General features: G+C 42.4%; 1 protein-coding gene across 1 annotated transcript; it reads right to left on the bottom strand.

Moving 5' to 3' along the window:
* Positions 1 to 4,767: 4,767 nt before the first annotated feature.
* C10H1orf53 (chromosome 10 C1orf53 homolog) lies at positions 4,768 to 9,785 on the bottom strand. Its single transcript, XM_053607035.1, has 3 exons — positions 9,027 to 9,785; positions 6,122 to 6,223; positions 4,768 to 4,918 (listed from the first exon to the last, which is right to left on the bottom strand). The coding sequence occupies exons 1-3, from the start codon at positions 9,630 to 9,632 to the stop codon at positions 4,847 to 4,849; spliced, it is 780 nt and encodes a 259-aa protein (XP_053463010.1). The 5' UTR covers positions 9,633 to 9,785; the 3' UTR covers positions 4,768 to 4,846.
* Between the last annotated feature and the right edge of the window lie 4,631 nt (positions 9,786 to 14,416).

Genomic DNA, 14,416 nt, shown 5'->3' on the forward strand with positions numbered 1-14,416 from the left:
ATCGGGAGGGGGAGGAGGAAAGTGTGGGCAGGAGGAACAGACGCGGGCTGGTGCCCGGAGACACGCTCTGAGGCTGCGTTCAGCCTTTCCAGCTTCTCAATAATCAGAGGAGGTGTTAATGGAAGACTCGGCGGTAACTGAACCTCATAAAGCCAAGAGCATCTTGAGGCTTGGGCGCTGTGGCGGCGGCGGGGGGTGGAGGGGTAGGAGGGGCAGGTTGGAGTCCCGTAGCGCGCCCTGGGCTCCCGCACCCCCGCCCCCAGCCAGCCTCTGCCTTCCTGCAGCTTGTTGTACCTAAAAGATGCTGCCGCCAGCTGGTGCCTGCATAGACGGTGAATGGGCGGTAGCTCCTGCGGGAAACTGGGCCAACGCTGATTGTTCACCCACCGTATCCCCACCTTCCCTTCCGCGTCCTTCCTTCAATCTCTGGTCACCCGGGCTAGATGTCCGCAACCCAGCACTCTGGGCAGTGTTCTCCGTTCTAGGTCAGTGTTGGTGACCGGGACAGGGAGCGGGTTGGGGTCATCTCTCCCACCTCGGCTCCAGCTTGAGATTGGGGGTGGTGATTAACCTTCCCAGAGAAAACCCTGACCCAAACCCTATAGACCAACGTCCGCGGTGATTCCGCCAGACCCGGGACCCGGCGGAGCCACATTACCTGGTCTCAGGTTTCCGAGGGGCTGCGTCGGCCGGAGCGCAGTCAGGCCGCCAGAAAGTGGAAGGAGAACCTGGAAGCCGGGCCCTGGGCCAATTATTTACCCACTCCCCCACCCGGAGCGCCCCTCACAATCGGAGATGGGGAGGCGGGGGATTACCGCTAGGTTTCCGCGCTGGTGGGGTGGGGAGTTTGAGCTGCGAGATTGGCTGCTCCTAGATGAGGGTCTGAGTAATGGTGCCGCCCTTCCTACCCGCCCCTTCCCAAGTGCCAACACCGCTACTCCTTCGCGGTGCCCGGGCCGACGGCGCAGAGGGTGGGGGGCGACCACTTGCCTGCCAGCTGCTCGCGAAAACTGCTCAGTGTTGCGGCCGCACGTGGGTCTGTGCTGGGGGTGGGTGCTAGTTCCTCGCCTGCTCCTCAAGCTGCCTCGCACAGTTTAGGGTCGGTAAAGAACAGACCAGGAGCTGCGAATCCAGCTCCTGGCTTTCTTGTTTCGTCCCAAATCCTGGCATGTCACCCCAAGACAGAGTCCCTCTTTCTACGCAAAGATTATGCTTCACTAACTAGTCCCACCAGCCACTTCGTCCCACCGGTGTACCTTTTAAACTCTCTCACCCCAGACTGTCCCCTTCCCGTCCCGACCTCTTTAGCTCTTTCTTGGAGAATTCCCACCACCACTACCACCCATCTCGGTCAGATTCTGAAGCAGGAGGAGAGGGTCTTCCCAAGTTCATCTTTGCTTGTTTGCAAAGCCATCGAATAGATGGACTGCGATACCCACCCGAAAACGCTTGAGTGCTCTCAACTCATCCCTGTCCAAAGGAACGGTTTTTAACCTCGTTTGGCTTGTTTAGCATTTTAGGCATTTGGTAACGACTTGCGTTCTACACACACACACACACACACACACACAGGCGCTAACACCCTGAAGCGCACACCGAAAATCAGCCTACAATTTGGAATAACAATTTCTGGTGTGAGGATGTGATCTCCCCCAGTATCCCGAGAGTCAGCAATTCCTGGGGCTTTTTTTACGCCCATAGTTCCAGGAGTTCCAGGCAGGAGGGCGGTGAGTCTGAACTTTTGCATTATGAGCCCAATCTCAAAACCGTTGTGACGATGAAAGTGAACCAAGCTCTGGAGACACCCAGCACACTTCCCGAAGTCCAGGGTAACTGGACGGTCCAGGAACAGCCCAATCTCTGGCTAACGATAGATTTGGGTTCTCGCATAGCAGACATCAGCTCTTCACAGAGGCGTGCAAGTGGGTGCGGACTACCGCCTCCCACACATTTAAATATCTGACTTTCATTCTTTTATTTTCTTGAGGGAAAGGGATACTTTTGGCATCCAGGAGGACCTTTTCAATTATTGGAAAAAAATAGCACCAATATGTAAATCCTCCACCAAGGGCAGAGATCCAGTTCACAAACTCAAGACATTTCTCTAATATAGCGAAGATGAAATAGCAGGTGTCAGCAAATGGGGGAGGCGGAATTTCCTTTTTGGCTGGCCAGGTGCTGTGTGACCCTTTTTTAAGTGCTCAGAGGAAGGTATCCTGCAACTGCCATTCATCTGGTTGTAAGCTTCTTCCCCCAGCTTCTTGCCTTGTCTGAAGACAAATCTGAGCCCCACAGAGTTGGGACGATGGAACCATGTGTGCGGAAGACTTTGCAAATGCCTTTGGAGAAGGGAAGGGTGAGCTAGAACAAAGACCCACACCAGGTCCAGAGCTCCTCCCCTTCTGAGGAGCCCATCTGTTCCGCACATACATTGTTTGGGAGCCTTAGATTGTACTCGAAAAATAAAAGCCCTCCTCTTCCCTGCTGCGCATAATCCCTGTGATTTCTGAAGAGAGAAGAGGGTGCATCAGGCTCCACCTGCCTGAGAACTACTGAGCTCAGGGGCCTGCCCCAGCCAAGACCCAACTACAGCTTCGAGAATGTGTCTTCGCTCCCAATCCTAGTAACCACCACAGAAAGATACTCCAGTTTCTTTTGGGTTGTTGTCCGTTAGAAACAATCTAGAAATCAATCTCATTGATTAATTGAGCCCAGGGGTTTCCAAAAATCTTGAAACTGGAGCAGCACCAAGAGTTGGTTTAAACTGGGCAGTCTCTACTTCTTGAGATCCACATGTGTTTGTATACACACACCTAGTAAGAAACCTGAATTTTACTTTACAATGTGCGAATACAATATAGCTTAAACCTCTTGCAGCGAGGCCCATTTATGTGGCCATATTGTGTTTAATGTGGGAGCACTCCACTGGCTGCCACCCCTGTCATGTGGTTCACATGCATCTCTCCAGAGCCACAGTGAACTTCAGACTTAGGCTTCTGGTGCAGGAAAGAATACGAGCATCCCTCTCTCCCTTAGTCCCACCCCAGCCCCCACCCCCAGCGACTCCTTTGCTGTTTGCCCAAAAGGCTTGAAGTTCTGCCAGGAAGAATCACCAAGGTCCCACTGAAAGGTTCTCTGTGATGGACCCGTCTTTCTTCTCAGGCCAGTTCCCTACTGCAGGAAGTGCCCTAGGGAGGAGGAAAGAGTCCACCTGTGGGAAAGAGGCTTCTCCTGGGTTATTTCCACCTGCTAAGGGGTTTTCTGAAAACAGTCTTATATTGGCTCCCCTTCCAAAATGCACTTCCTTTCTTAGTTGCCTTGCTTCTCCAGAAAGACGACTGGTTAGACTCTTATTTCCTTCTCTTCTTCTTGGGGCTGCAAGAATGTATGATCCGTCCCCTACCCAGAAATGGCCTTGTTAATCTTCAAACCCAGTAGGAAACATACAGCTAGCTAGTCACTTCTTGACCAAAGAAGGGAAAGGAAACTGGATCCCAGGAATCAGTATGCTGCCTTTCTGGAAAAGCTAACTACCTCCAGATCATAATGCCCATTACCTTCTCTATTCTCCTTCTCAAAATAATTTCTAGATAGGACAATACCAGGCCATAGACACTACTCTCTTACAACCAAGGAAGCAAGTGATACCTCACAAGGCTCATCAGCAGTGTTGCTTAGGGTACCCTGGTTAGAGCTGCATCCAAACTGGGGCACCAAAAAAAGCTAACAATTTTTTGGAACCAATTTAATATTTGACATTTGAAAAACCCAAAGAAGTCATAATCAAAGGAAACATTAGAACCTCAGTGGCCTTGTTTTCACTTATTTTACAGTTAAGGGTTTTTTTGGTATCTAGTATGTGGGAAGGTACCAAAACCTTTTGGTTGCTTAAGATCGCTAATGCCCTTATTCCAGGCCACAGGCAGAGCCTGAAGTAGTCCCTTGAGGTGTCCGAGAACCTTTCAGATTTCACTGGGGAGAGGCCTGAGGGTTAGGTCTGAGTAAAATCCGCCTTCCAAAAGGGCAGCATCCTCATTTTTAGTGGTAGCTACCTCTGGCTAGGAAAGAGCTTCCTGGGGGCTGCTGTCCTCATAGGCAAGCAGAGAAGAAGGTGTGGAAAGAATGAATAGTCCTTGGGAGCTTCTGACTCATGTTGGTGACTGATATACTGCAGCAAGGCCACAGAGAAAGGAATGAATGTAAAGTTAATAAAAGGTTCAGAGACAGATTTGCCTAGGAAGTGCCAAAAGCAATGGAGGAGGAAAGGCTGGGGGAGAGAAGAGAGAATGGTGTAAGCGACCCATCTTTAGCAGACTGACCCTCCAGTAAAAAAGATTTAAAGATTTTTATTGAAAGAACAGATGGAAGATGAGAGCATTTCTTGACGCAGGATGGTAGTTCTTGGGTCCTCATGTGCTGCACAATATATTAATCTCCTTATAGCTCAAGATATAAATAAAATGAAGAATGTATTAAAACTGTTCTATTTGCCAGCAACCTTCCTTGGATTGCTAACACTGATGAGAAAACAGTAGGAAAACTAAGACTAAGAAAAATCAAGAGCTACTAATGTGACCCGATTTCTACTATTTAAAGGAACAATCATTTTCTTTCTTCAACATATGTGTCTGATAATGAAGCAAAAAGAAACAAAAATAACTATCAATGTGCCACTTCAGAAACAAACAAACATTTGCTAGATTTTTCACTTTATTGATGTTCTTTTAATATATGTATTTAGTGTTAAACTAGTGTTCAAATACTAACAGCACAGAAAGCAATTCTGAATTTGGCTTTTTATTTTTTTGACACAGTTCAGTTACAGAAAAGAGAGATGAAATTGTAGTCAAACATAAAAATATGAATTGAATTGCTTCTTTTTAGATGGATCTTTAACATTGACTTGGCCATATGGACACTGCAGAAGAAATAAAACAAATTATTACTGAATTATTTACCAATCACCTTGAAAAAGTATACTTCTCATGGTAAAAAAAAAAAAGAAGAAGAAGAAGAAGAAGAAAGAAAAGAAAGAAACTGCTAATAATGTTGTATAGATCATTTGATCTATAGGGTCCCTTAGACTAAAAGGGGAAATATTGGCAACCTCAGGCAAATGGTCCTAATTAGGGTCCAAAAACCATTTCCTAAATTCATCCTTCCAACTTTAAGAATTTTACTTCAAAAACCCACTCTTAGAAAATCCTCAAGTCCTCAATTTACACAAAGCTCTTATGCATTTGATTAGAAACAGCTAAGGGCATAGGAACATACATAAAAGTGAAGGTTTAATTTTTCAATACTGGCTGGAGTTATACATGCATTTAGTGTCTATTCTTTAATTATAAAGCAGGTCAGTTGAAGGAAATAACACCTTCATACAAAGTGTTCTGTAAGCAGAGGTTGTTACCTCTTTATAATCTCAACTCTCTAACAATTTACGACTTTAAAAGTAATAGTGTGGCACTTATTCCCACTTATTCTTTGCTCAAAATAGGAAAGGAGTAGTTAGTTCATTTTAATTAGCAAACACAGAGATTTGTCCATTGAAATAAACCTTTTGGGAACTGTATATAGCACTAAATTTGGGGAAATCTAGCTTCACAGTTATTCTAAACACAGACTAGAAAAGAGAGACAGAATATTTTCAGATGGGTGGAAAGGAAGAGAGAAAGGAAGAAAGGAAAAAAGAAAAACATCTCTATCATGTAAAGGAAATCAACCTCTTAATGCTGGGCAAGTTTCTATATATTTACTTAATAAAGAAGAAATGTTTTCTGAGATCTAGTTTACAGCATTCTAGATTTCTTTTCCTGCCCTTTTAGTACATGCCTATGTGAAACCTCATGAAAAGTTTCCTTGTAATAAAGAGCTCCCATGAATTTCAAATCACAGCATTTCAAGGCAATGATGCTCACAGTGAAACATTACAAAATTCCATTAACTTTAAAGGCCCTGTGTTGGTACTAAGAACTTCATTGTCCTTGGCTAAAGTAGCTTGTGAAAAGTGCACTCCAGGTCTATTTGGCTTTTTTATTTGACTTGTTGTTCAAATAATAAGTATTTACGAAGTTACAGAAGCACCAAAAACTGCTGCCATAATTCCAGAATTGCTACTCACGTGTCTGCAGGCAGAGCCACAACATTCACCTCTCTGCAAGTGGGCGAGCTCTGTGAGCACCACGTAACCAGTAGCTGGATCCACATAATTCAGTTGGCCAGCCTGAAGTGTAATAAAATAAAACAATTCATTAGTCTCAATATTCCTCATATCTCCTCACCATAATGTCTACTCATAAAATACTGCAAAAAAATTTAAAAAACAATATTAAACTTCTTCCCAGCAATTTTAGTGGCACTTACAATTAAAGGCTGAATGCATTCCGACATTATACACAATCCAACTTTATGTGACATAAGGAGAAAATATAGTTTGAGAAAAATGAGAAGTTGATGGAAAAACAAGAACTCCTCTATGCCTAATAACTACGTAGCCACTGCTCTGATATTTTTCATTTGGTTCCTAGGTAACAGGCTTAATAACAGGTGATTTAAATGATTTTAAGAGCTTAAGAGGCTGAAAATGAACTTTCACTCAGAAGTTGCAGTTGCATTTTCACTACTTAAAATATGCGGATAATGATTTAAACTTACAGAAAAGGTGCTAATCAAAACCAACAGTCTTTATAGAAAGGTATTACCTTTGCTATTATTGAACACTTTTCTTTACCTTCATGATGTATTAAACCATTGACGTTTTGCAATATTTTCTTTTCCCATCAGATTGTTACTAGTTGTATTTTTAAAGCAAAACATAAGTGTTGTTTTAACTTATTAACACACATTGCTTTCTCAAATTTGATCAAAAGCAACTTTTACTATACCATTTCAAATATCAAGGAAGCACACCCTATCTGCATTCAGACCTGGTTTTAAAAAGTGTCTCAAATACTTAGTGTGAAGGTAAAAGTAAATGACACAATCTCTTCTGTGGATTTGGGTCCTTTAGGTAATATTACTTAGCTTTGAGTTTTTATAGAGAAATTTTCCCATGGGCTTTTGATGTAACTAACCCTTGTTACCATGCAGTAATTCAGTGCATCACTCTTGCATAGAGTCTTTTCATTAAAATACACGTGAAACTTGTGTGTCTTCTAAAACAATTTTTTTGTGAACCACTAACAACTTCTTCAGCGTCTTATTTAATGGCTGAATATTTTATTCCAGTTGAGGATTCAACCAAATATGTTTCATGAATAAAGTTCGTAGAAAAAGGACAGATTGAATGCAAATCTAGGACTCTAGGCCTTCCAGCAAAGCAGGGCAGCCGAAAGTCAGCAAGCAGGTCCCAACGCTGGTCTAAGAGGCCTCCCAAATCCTTTGGGACCATTGAAGCAGATTACATGAAACAGCCTCTCTAAACACTTCTTTAGAATGACCTATTGTTTGAACTATACTTCTTTATTTGCAAAGCCCATGTTTGGAGACTTGAAGAAAAACAAACAAACCCTGGGAACTCTGCAGCAGCCTTATTTCCCCTTTCCATAGCTTCTGGGAGTCTTCTGAGGACGATAATCTGGCAACCCGTAAGCCTAACAGATTGTTCCTGCGCATGCGCTTGTTGTCCGGCTTGCCAAATTGAGCACTTCTACGCTCGCTGGCTGCCCACGCAAACTTAAATTTGTACTCAATAAATGAGCCCCTTGTTATGGTGGCAGCAAAGATCAGGCAAGAGTGCTGACAGTTTGCCTGGAGAGCAAAATGTTCAGTGATGCACCCTCAGCAGCCAGAGAAAGGTAAGAGCTATCTGCCTTGAGGCCGGAAGGACCATGGTGAGGGGGCTATGATTTGTTGGAAAAGAAAAGCAAGTTTGTTGTGGGCTTACTTAACTTCTGGTTTCCTGGACAGTGATTTAACCTGTGATACTGACAATGATGAAACAAGCGAGGGAAAAAGTTCCTTTCCTTTCTTAGGGTGCTCAGACCTTTCTTAATATGCCACTGGTGTTGGCTCTAAAAAGAGTAATTTTCACTTATAGCCACCAAATTTGTGTGGTGAAGTATGACAACAGATTACATGTGTTATTTTCAATAGAAGAGTATAAACAATAACAATAATTCCTTGACTAATATTTATTTGGTTTCAGCACTTAAATGGGTCAAACAGTGGATTCTCAGGGCCTACCAATTTCAGTTTTTAAAAAAGCCAACATTAGGCAATTTTCAAGATTTTCTCCTCTACTCCTTTGAAGTCATACCATAAGTACTGGTCAGACCCACACACTCATCTTATTCAATAGGTTACTTTCATATCGCTTTCTTTACTGACTCAGTTTCTTCTCATCGTTTCTTTTGTAAAAATAATAAAAATATAAATATGCTGCCTTGATGCTCGCTGTAGTCTGAGATGTAAGAAACCATGAGGAGGGAAGCTTAGATACTGGTGCTAACAAGCAATGTCAAATATATGAAATTGATGAAAGCAGCCCAGGAGTGTCTAGGAAGAACGTAAACGCCTGACTGTAGTTTCCTTTGCTCGCTTAGAATGTAGGGAAAGGACGAGAGGATAGTAGCAAAAAGTGAATTTGTCAGTCTTATTTTTTCATTATTAAAATCACCGGACTGCAAAGTGTTCAACTGATAATACAGATAAACACGACCTATTTTTCCTGTGACTCAGTTCCTGCAGCTTCTCCATTTTTTTCACACCGCCTTTCCCACACTCGCACACAAGAGTGGTGGTGGGTTCCCCGCTGCTACGAGGAGTTTCGCTCAGAAGCAGTTGGGAGAACAAGTCACACTCATACTCAAGACAAATGCACTTTAAACACTTCGTCCAGAATACGAAAGTGTAACCAGTTTCTAAGCGAAACGGTCGGAACGGGAAGCGCGCGTGTCAAAGGCCAGAGGCGATTTCCAGCAGCCTTTCGCTCTGCTGGGCCACCTCGGAGTTCCGCACGGGCCAGGACGCGCAGGCGCACGGCAGCCGGCGGGGCGCGGGGCGGGGCTGGCAGGAGGGGGCCTCACCGCGCAGGCGGCCGCGTGCAGCTCGGCAATCCGCCGCTCCGCCGGGCTTAACTCTTTGTTCCCCGGACGCGTCGCTGTTCTCTTCGGCCTACCCTGCGAGCCCAGCGCGGAGCGGCCGCAGTCTCTGTCGGAAGTGGAGCAGAGGGTTAAGTTGAGCTGCTGTCGGAACCCTTTTCGGTCCCAGAGAGGTTTTGGTGGCCGGACGGCTGAAGGTTGCCTCCAGAGGCCCGCACGGGTCAGCGCCCGGATCTGCCTGGCAGCCATGGCCACCGGCGGCCTGCAGGAGGCGGAGCGCCCGGCGGTGGAGCCCGGCGGCGGCGGCGAGCGCGGGTCTGGGCACAGCGCGCTGATCCAGGGCCGCGCGCGGCTGCTCCTGCGGTGGGGTTGGTTCTGCCCTGTGAGGATACTAGTGAAGGGCCCACGATCAGAGCCTTTGGTACCCACCAACAGTCCCTCTGAGGAAAAGAAACGTACTGATGAGGCCCTAAAGAACTGCAGGGTTGGGGACAAACGTGCTATTTCCACCTCACAAGACCTAAATTCTAAGCTAGTCTTCCCCCCACCCTCACCCCCCGGGGATGAAAGCTGGTCATTTTTCCCCCTCATGTCAAGCTGGACTTAGTATCATTCAGCACAATTGCTACAACTGTTAAGATCCCAGAAGATGATCAAAATATCTTACGTTTGTTAATAACCATGCTGGTTCTTATCCAATAAAGGCTGTTTGCATGTAATATGCATTTGATAGGACCAAAATTGGAAGCGGAGCCCTCATGGCTTGGTTCTTTGGCCTACCCTAGAATGAAGACAAAAAGTAAAAACTCATTGTGAATAAGAAAAGGCCCTGTTTTCATGTTGCGGAATATCTACAAAATCTAAACTAAAATTATATTTCCTGATAGGTGAAAGTTATCCACAAAATTGAGTGTGAAAAAATTAGCACAAGCCTGGGAGGTAATTTCAGGTGTTAGAATTAAATTAACACCATCCCTACTCCTACCCCTATCCTGGGTTTCAAGTGAGAAGGGTCGAAGAGTAGCAATTTTGTTAATGCTCTTCAATACTGAAAAGTTGAGGGCAGGAATTGATCTTTTAGGGCAAAAATAGATTCTAAAGTTGTACAGAGGTCTCCATTCTATTCCACTGGTGTGTCTGTTTTTGTGCCAATGCTGTGCTGTTTTGGTTACTACAGCCTTACAGTATAGTTTGAAATCTGTAAAAACCATTCACATACAGCCAACTAATCTGTGATGGAAAAAAAGCCTTAGTCAATGAATCATGCTGGGAAAATTGGATAGTCGCATCCAGAAGAATGAAACAGGACCCATATCTCTCACCACTCACAAAAATCAATTCAAGATGGATAAAAGACTTAAATGTAAGGCATGAAACCATAGGATTTCTAGAAGAAAATGTTGAAATAACTCTTCTAGATAAGGGACTAGGCGAAGAATTTGTGAAGAAGGCCCCAATGGGAATTTGAGCAACAACAAAAGTACAGTAGAACCTCTGTAAGTTGACCACCCAAGGAACTGTAACAAACTGGTCAACATAAGAAACTAGGCTTATTGTACAAACGTGGTGCATATTCAGTCTGAAATCAGGTCAACTTAAGGAGGTGGTCAACTATAGAAGTTCTACTGTGTTGTAAATAAATGGGACTTGATTGAACTTAAAAGCTTTTGCACAGCTAAGGAAATCCAGGCAAATGACAACCTACACAATAGTATAAAATATTTGCAAGCTATACTCCAATAAAGGGCTAGGAACCATAATCTACAAGGAACTCAATTAAATTGCCAAGAAACAAAACAAACAACCCTATTAAAAAGTGGGCAAAAGTCATGAATGGAAGTTTTTCAAAAGAAGATAGACAAATAGCCACTTAACATGAAAAAAAGTCACTAATTATCAACATCACTAATTAACAGGGAAATGCAAATTGAAATCACAGTGAGATCACCCCAGTTAGAATGGTTTTATTAAAAAGTTTATCTGTATGGATGCAGAGAGGAAAGAACATTTATACACTACTGGTGGTATTAGGTCCATCTGGTTGTTCCTTGTTCCCCTGGTTCCCAGTGTCAAGAATGAGTACTATTACTAAGTCGAGATACAGTGATCACAGATACGGAGCAATCCCACACAATTTATTACAGGAAAAAGAAGATATACGAAATGAAAGTGAAGAAGAAAGCTATGTAAAGTGAAAATATGTTCCAGAGAGACAGGAATGGATCAGTCTCCAAGAGTGGAGAAAGACACTGAAGTCTGTGTGCACAGCTGCCTTTTATATGTTGCCCACTAGTTTGTCCCATCTTTCTTCCACTTTTGGGGTGATTGACAGGTTGGGGTTATATAACAGTTTCTAAGTATACATCTTCTCCAAAATTCTTCATGAAGCTATGCTAATAAGATGATAATGAGCTCTAGGTCAAAGGTCACCAGGAACTCTTTAGTATGTATATTTCCATGAGGAAACAGTTCCTGGCTACAATTTGGTTCCTAGCCACATTTTAGTTCCTGCTCTCTGCCCTTATCCACTTCCTTGTCACCTGTTTAAGCTCCACCAGACCTGACAGTGGGCCTTCAAATTTGTACAACCTCTATGGAAAAACAGTATGGAGATTCCTTAAAGAACTAAAAGTAGACCTAGTATTTGATCCATCTATCCCACTACTGAGTATTTACCCAAAGGAAAATAAGCCATTTTATAAAAAAGATATCTGCACTCAAATTTTCATTGCAGCAAAATTCACAATCACAAAGATATGGAATCAAATCAGGTGCCCTTCAATTCATGACATAATACGGTATATGTATACTATGGAATACCACTCTGCCATGAAGAAGGATGAATTGAGGCCTTTTGCATCAATTTGCTTGGAACTAGTGACCATTATCCTAAGCGAAGTGTCTAAAGGATGGAAAAACAAACACCACATGTTCTCGCTATTAAATTATAACTAACTCCTAAGCACATAGGTGCACAAAGGGAAGTAAAACTCGAGGGGATGGGCAAAAACCTACCTAATGGGTACAACAAACACTGTCTTGTTAATGGAAACACATATAACCCTGACTCAAGCATAACAAAATCGATACATGTAACCAAAAATGTTTGTACCCCTGTATTATGCTAAAATAATAAACATAAATAAAGTTGTACAGGAGAGGCAGGGTATGGTGGTTCATGCCTATAATCCCAGCACTTTTGGAGGCTGAGGCAGAAGGACACTTAGAAGCCAGGAGTCTGAGACCAGCCTGGATAACATAGTAAGCCCTGTCTCTTAAACATTTTTTTAGAATTTGTCGATGTCTGTATTCCCTTTGTATTGCCTTTTTTATATCTGTTTTCTATGCAACCCTGTAGTTATATTTTCATTTTCTTAAATCTTAGTAGAATCTGATTGAAACAAACTTACCTATTCATTATAAGCTTCAGTAAATTAATAAGTTGGAATCCTATTTTGAAAATTAATTTCCCTTGTGTTGGAATAATAAATCAAGATCTGGAGCCTGCTTAGTGATCTGAGAAACATGTTTAAAACCTAGAAGGCTAAGAGCGACCCCAGGGAAAGCAATGGAAGAGTGGGCCCAAATTTAATATCACCAAAATTGAGCTATGATTAGAAAGGAGAATTCACCACAAGTCAATGGTCCCCTTCCCCCACCAAAAAATATCCAAAAAGTTCGGAAGTTCAGGTTTATTGCACTACATTTGAAATTGAGGATTAGAACCTACTAATAAGCCATGATACCAATTCAGAGGATGGGGACTGCATTTTACAGAAGTGAAATAGCCTAGACCAGATTTAAATAAAAAATAAATAGAGCCATCTTATCTAGGAAGAATATTGTTACATGAAACTTTTGTTTCAGTGGGGATGAGAGGGTGGAAATGACTATAAAGGGGTTGAACAAGGGAAATCTTTGTGATAATGGAATAATTCTGTATCTTGACCCTGATGGTTACACAAAATTTACATGTTTACAGCAAGAAGCCGTAGAGCTGTACCTACATTGTCAAATTTCTGTTTTTCATATACTATATGTGAGATGTAAGCATTGGGAGAAACCAGGTAAAGGGAATATAGAACCTTCTATAATTCTCTAATTCTCTTTGCAATTTCTTGTGACTGTATAATTATTTCAAAATTTTTAAAGTATAACTAAAAAATTATATAGAAATGGCTTTCAGATTATGTGGTAAGACAAAGCACTGAATTAACCAGAGCCTTTGCCCCCATCTCCTCCATTCCCAGACTTAAAAATCATCCTGGTTGGTCAGGCCTTTGGGCATTTAGTCTGAGAAAGCTCTTTTGTGTTCTTCACATGTTACCAGTGTGTGCATTTTTTATTTATTTATTTATTTATTTATTTATTTATCCTTTTTTCTTTTTATTGTTGGGGATTCATTGAGGGTACAATAAGCCAGGTTACACTGATTGCAATTGTTAGGTAAAGTCCCTCTTGCAATCATGTCTTGCCCCAATAAAGTGTGCCAGTGTGTGCATTCTTATAGACGTATCTTTAAATTATAATCCAAGTTGGAAATCCATATAATTAAATGATGAGAAAGTATCTCAATAATAATTTTTAAATGCTTGGTAATCTAATTATAATATCACCTAGACATTAAGTAGATTATCTGCCCCCTTCTTCAATTTTCATTTGATCATCATACTTTAGCAGGGGTCCTCAAACTATGGCCCGCGGGCCACATGCGGCGGTGTGATTGTATTTGTTCCCATTTTGTTTTTTTACTTCAAAATAAGATATGTGCAGTGTGCACAGGAATTTGTTCATAGTTTTTTTTTTAACTATAGTCCAGCCCTCCAACGGTCTGAGGGACAGTGAACTGGCCCCCCATTTAAAAAGTTTGAGGACCCCTGCTTTAAAGTCAGGGTACTTGCACACGATGTAACTTCCTCGTGTCTCTTATTTTAAAAAGCCTTCTCAGGGCCTTACTCTTAGCTTATTCTAGTGTGTGCTTATTTCTTCTCAGATTCTGGGCACTCAAAGTAGAAAAAATTGTATGAAAGCGAGGACACTAAGTCTCCCCTTAGCATGGCAAAGTTCTTACTTTATTTACAAAGCATTTACATGTAGATTTTTTCTAGAAAGTTGTTTTGTGACACAACTTTACATGTAACATGATATTGGATATAATTTATAACCACCCCCAAATTTGCTATGTTTAATATTGATATTTAACATGCTTGTTATGATCAGGGTGGGTAGTTCAGAGAGATGCAGTCCCCTAGATTTAATTTAAATTAATTCTTAGGACTAATAGGGCTCTCTAGCTTACAAGATACAGATCCTATGACTCAATCTGGTTACAATAAAAGGGATTTGTTTGCTTGTATAACCATGAAGCATGACTT

The sequence above is a fragment of the Nycticebus coucang genome, chromosome 10 (genome assembly GCF_027406575.1).
Source record: "Nycticebus coucang isolate mNycCou1 chromosome 10, mNycCou1.pri, whole genome shotgun sequence".
Lineage (NCBI taxonomy): Eukaryota > Metazoa > Chordata > Mammalia > Primates > Lorisidae > Nycticebus > Nycticebus coucang.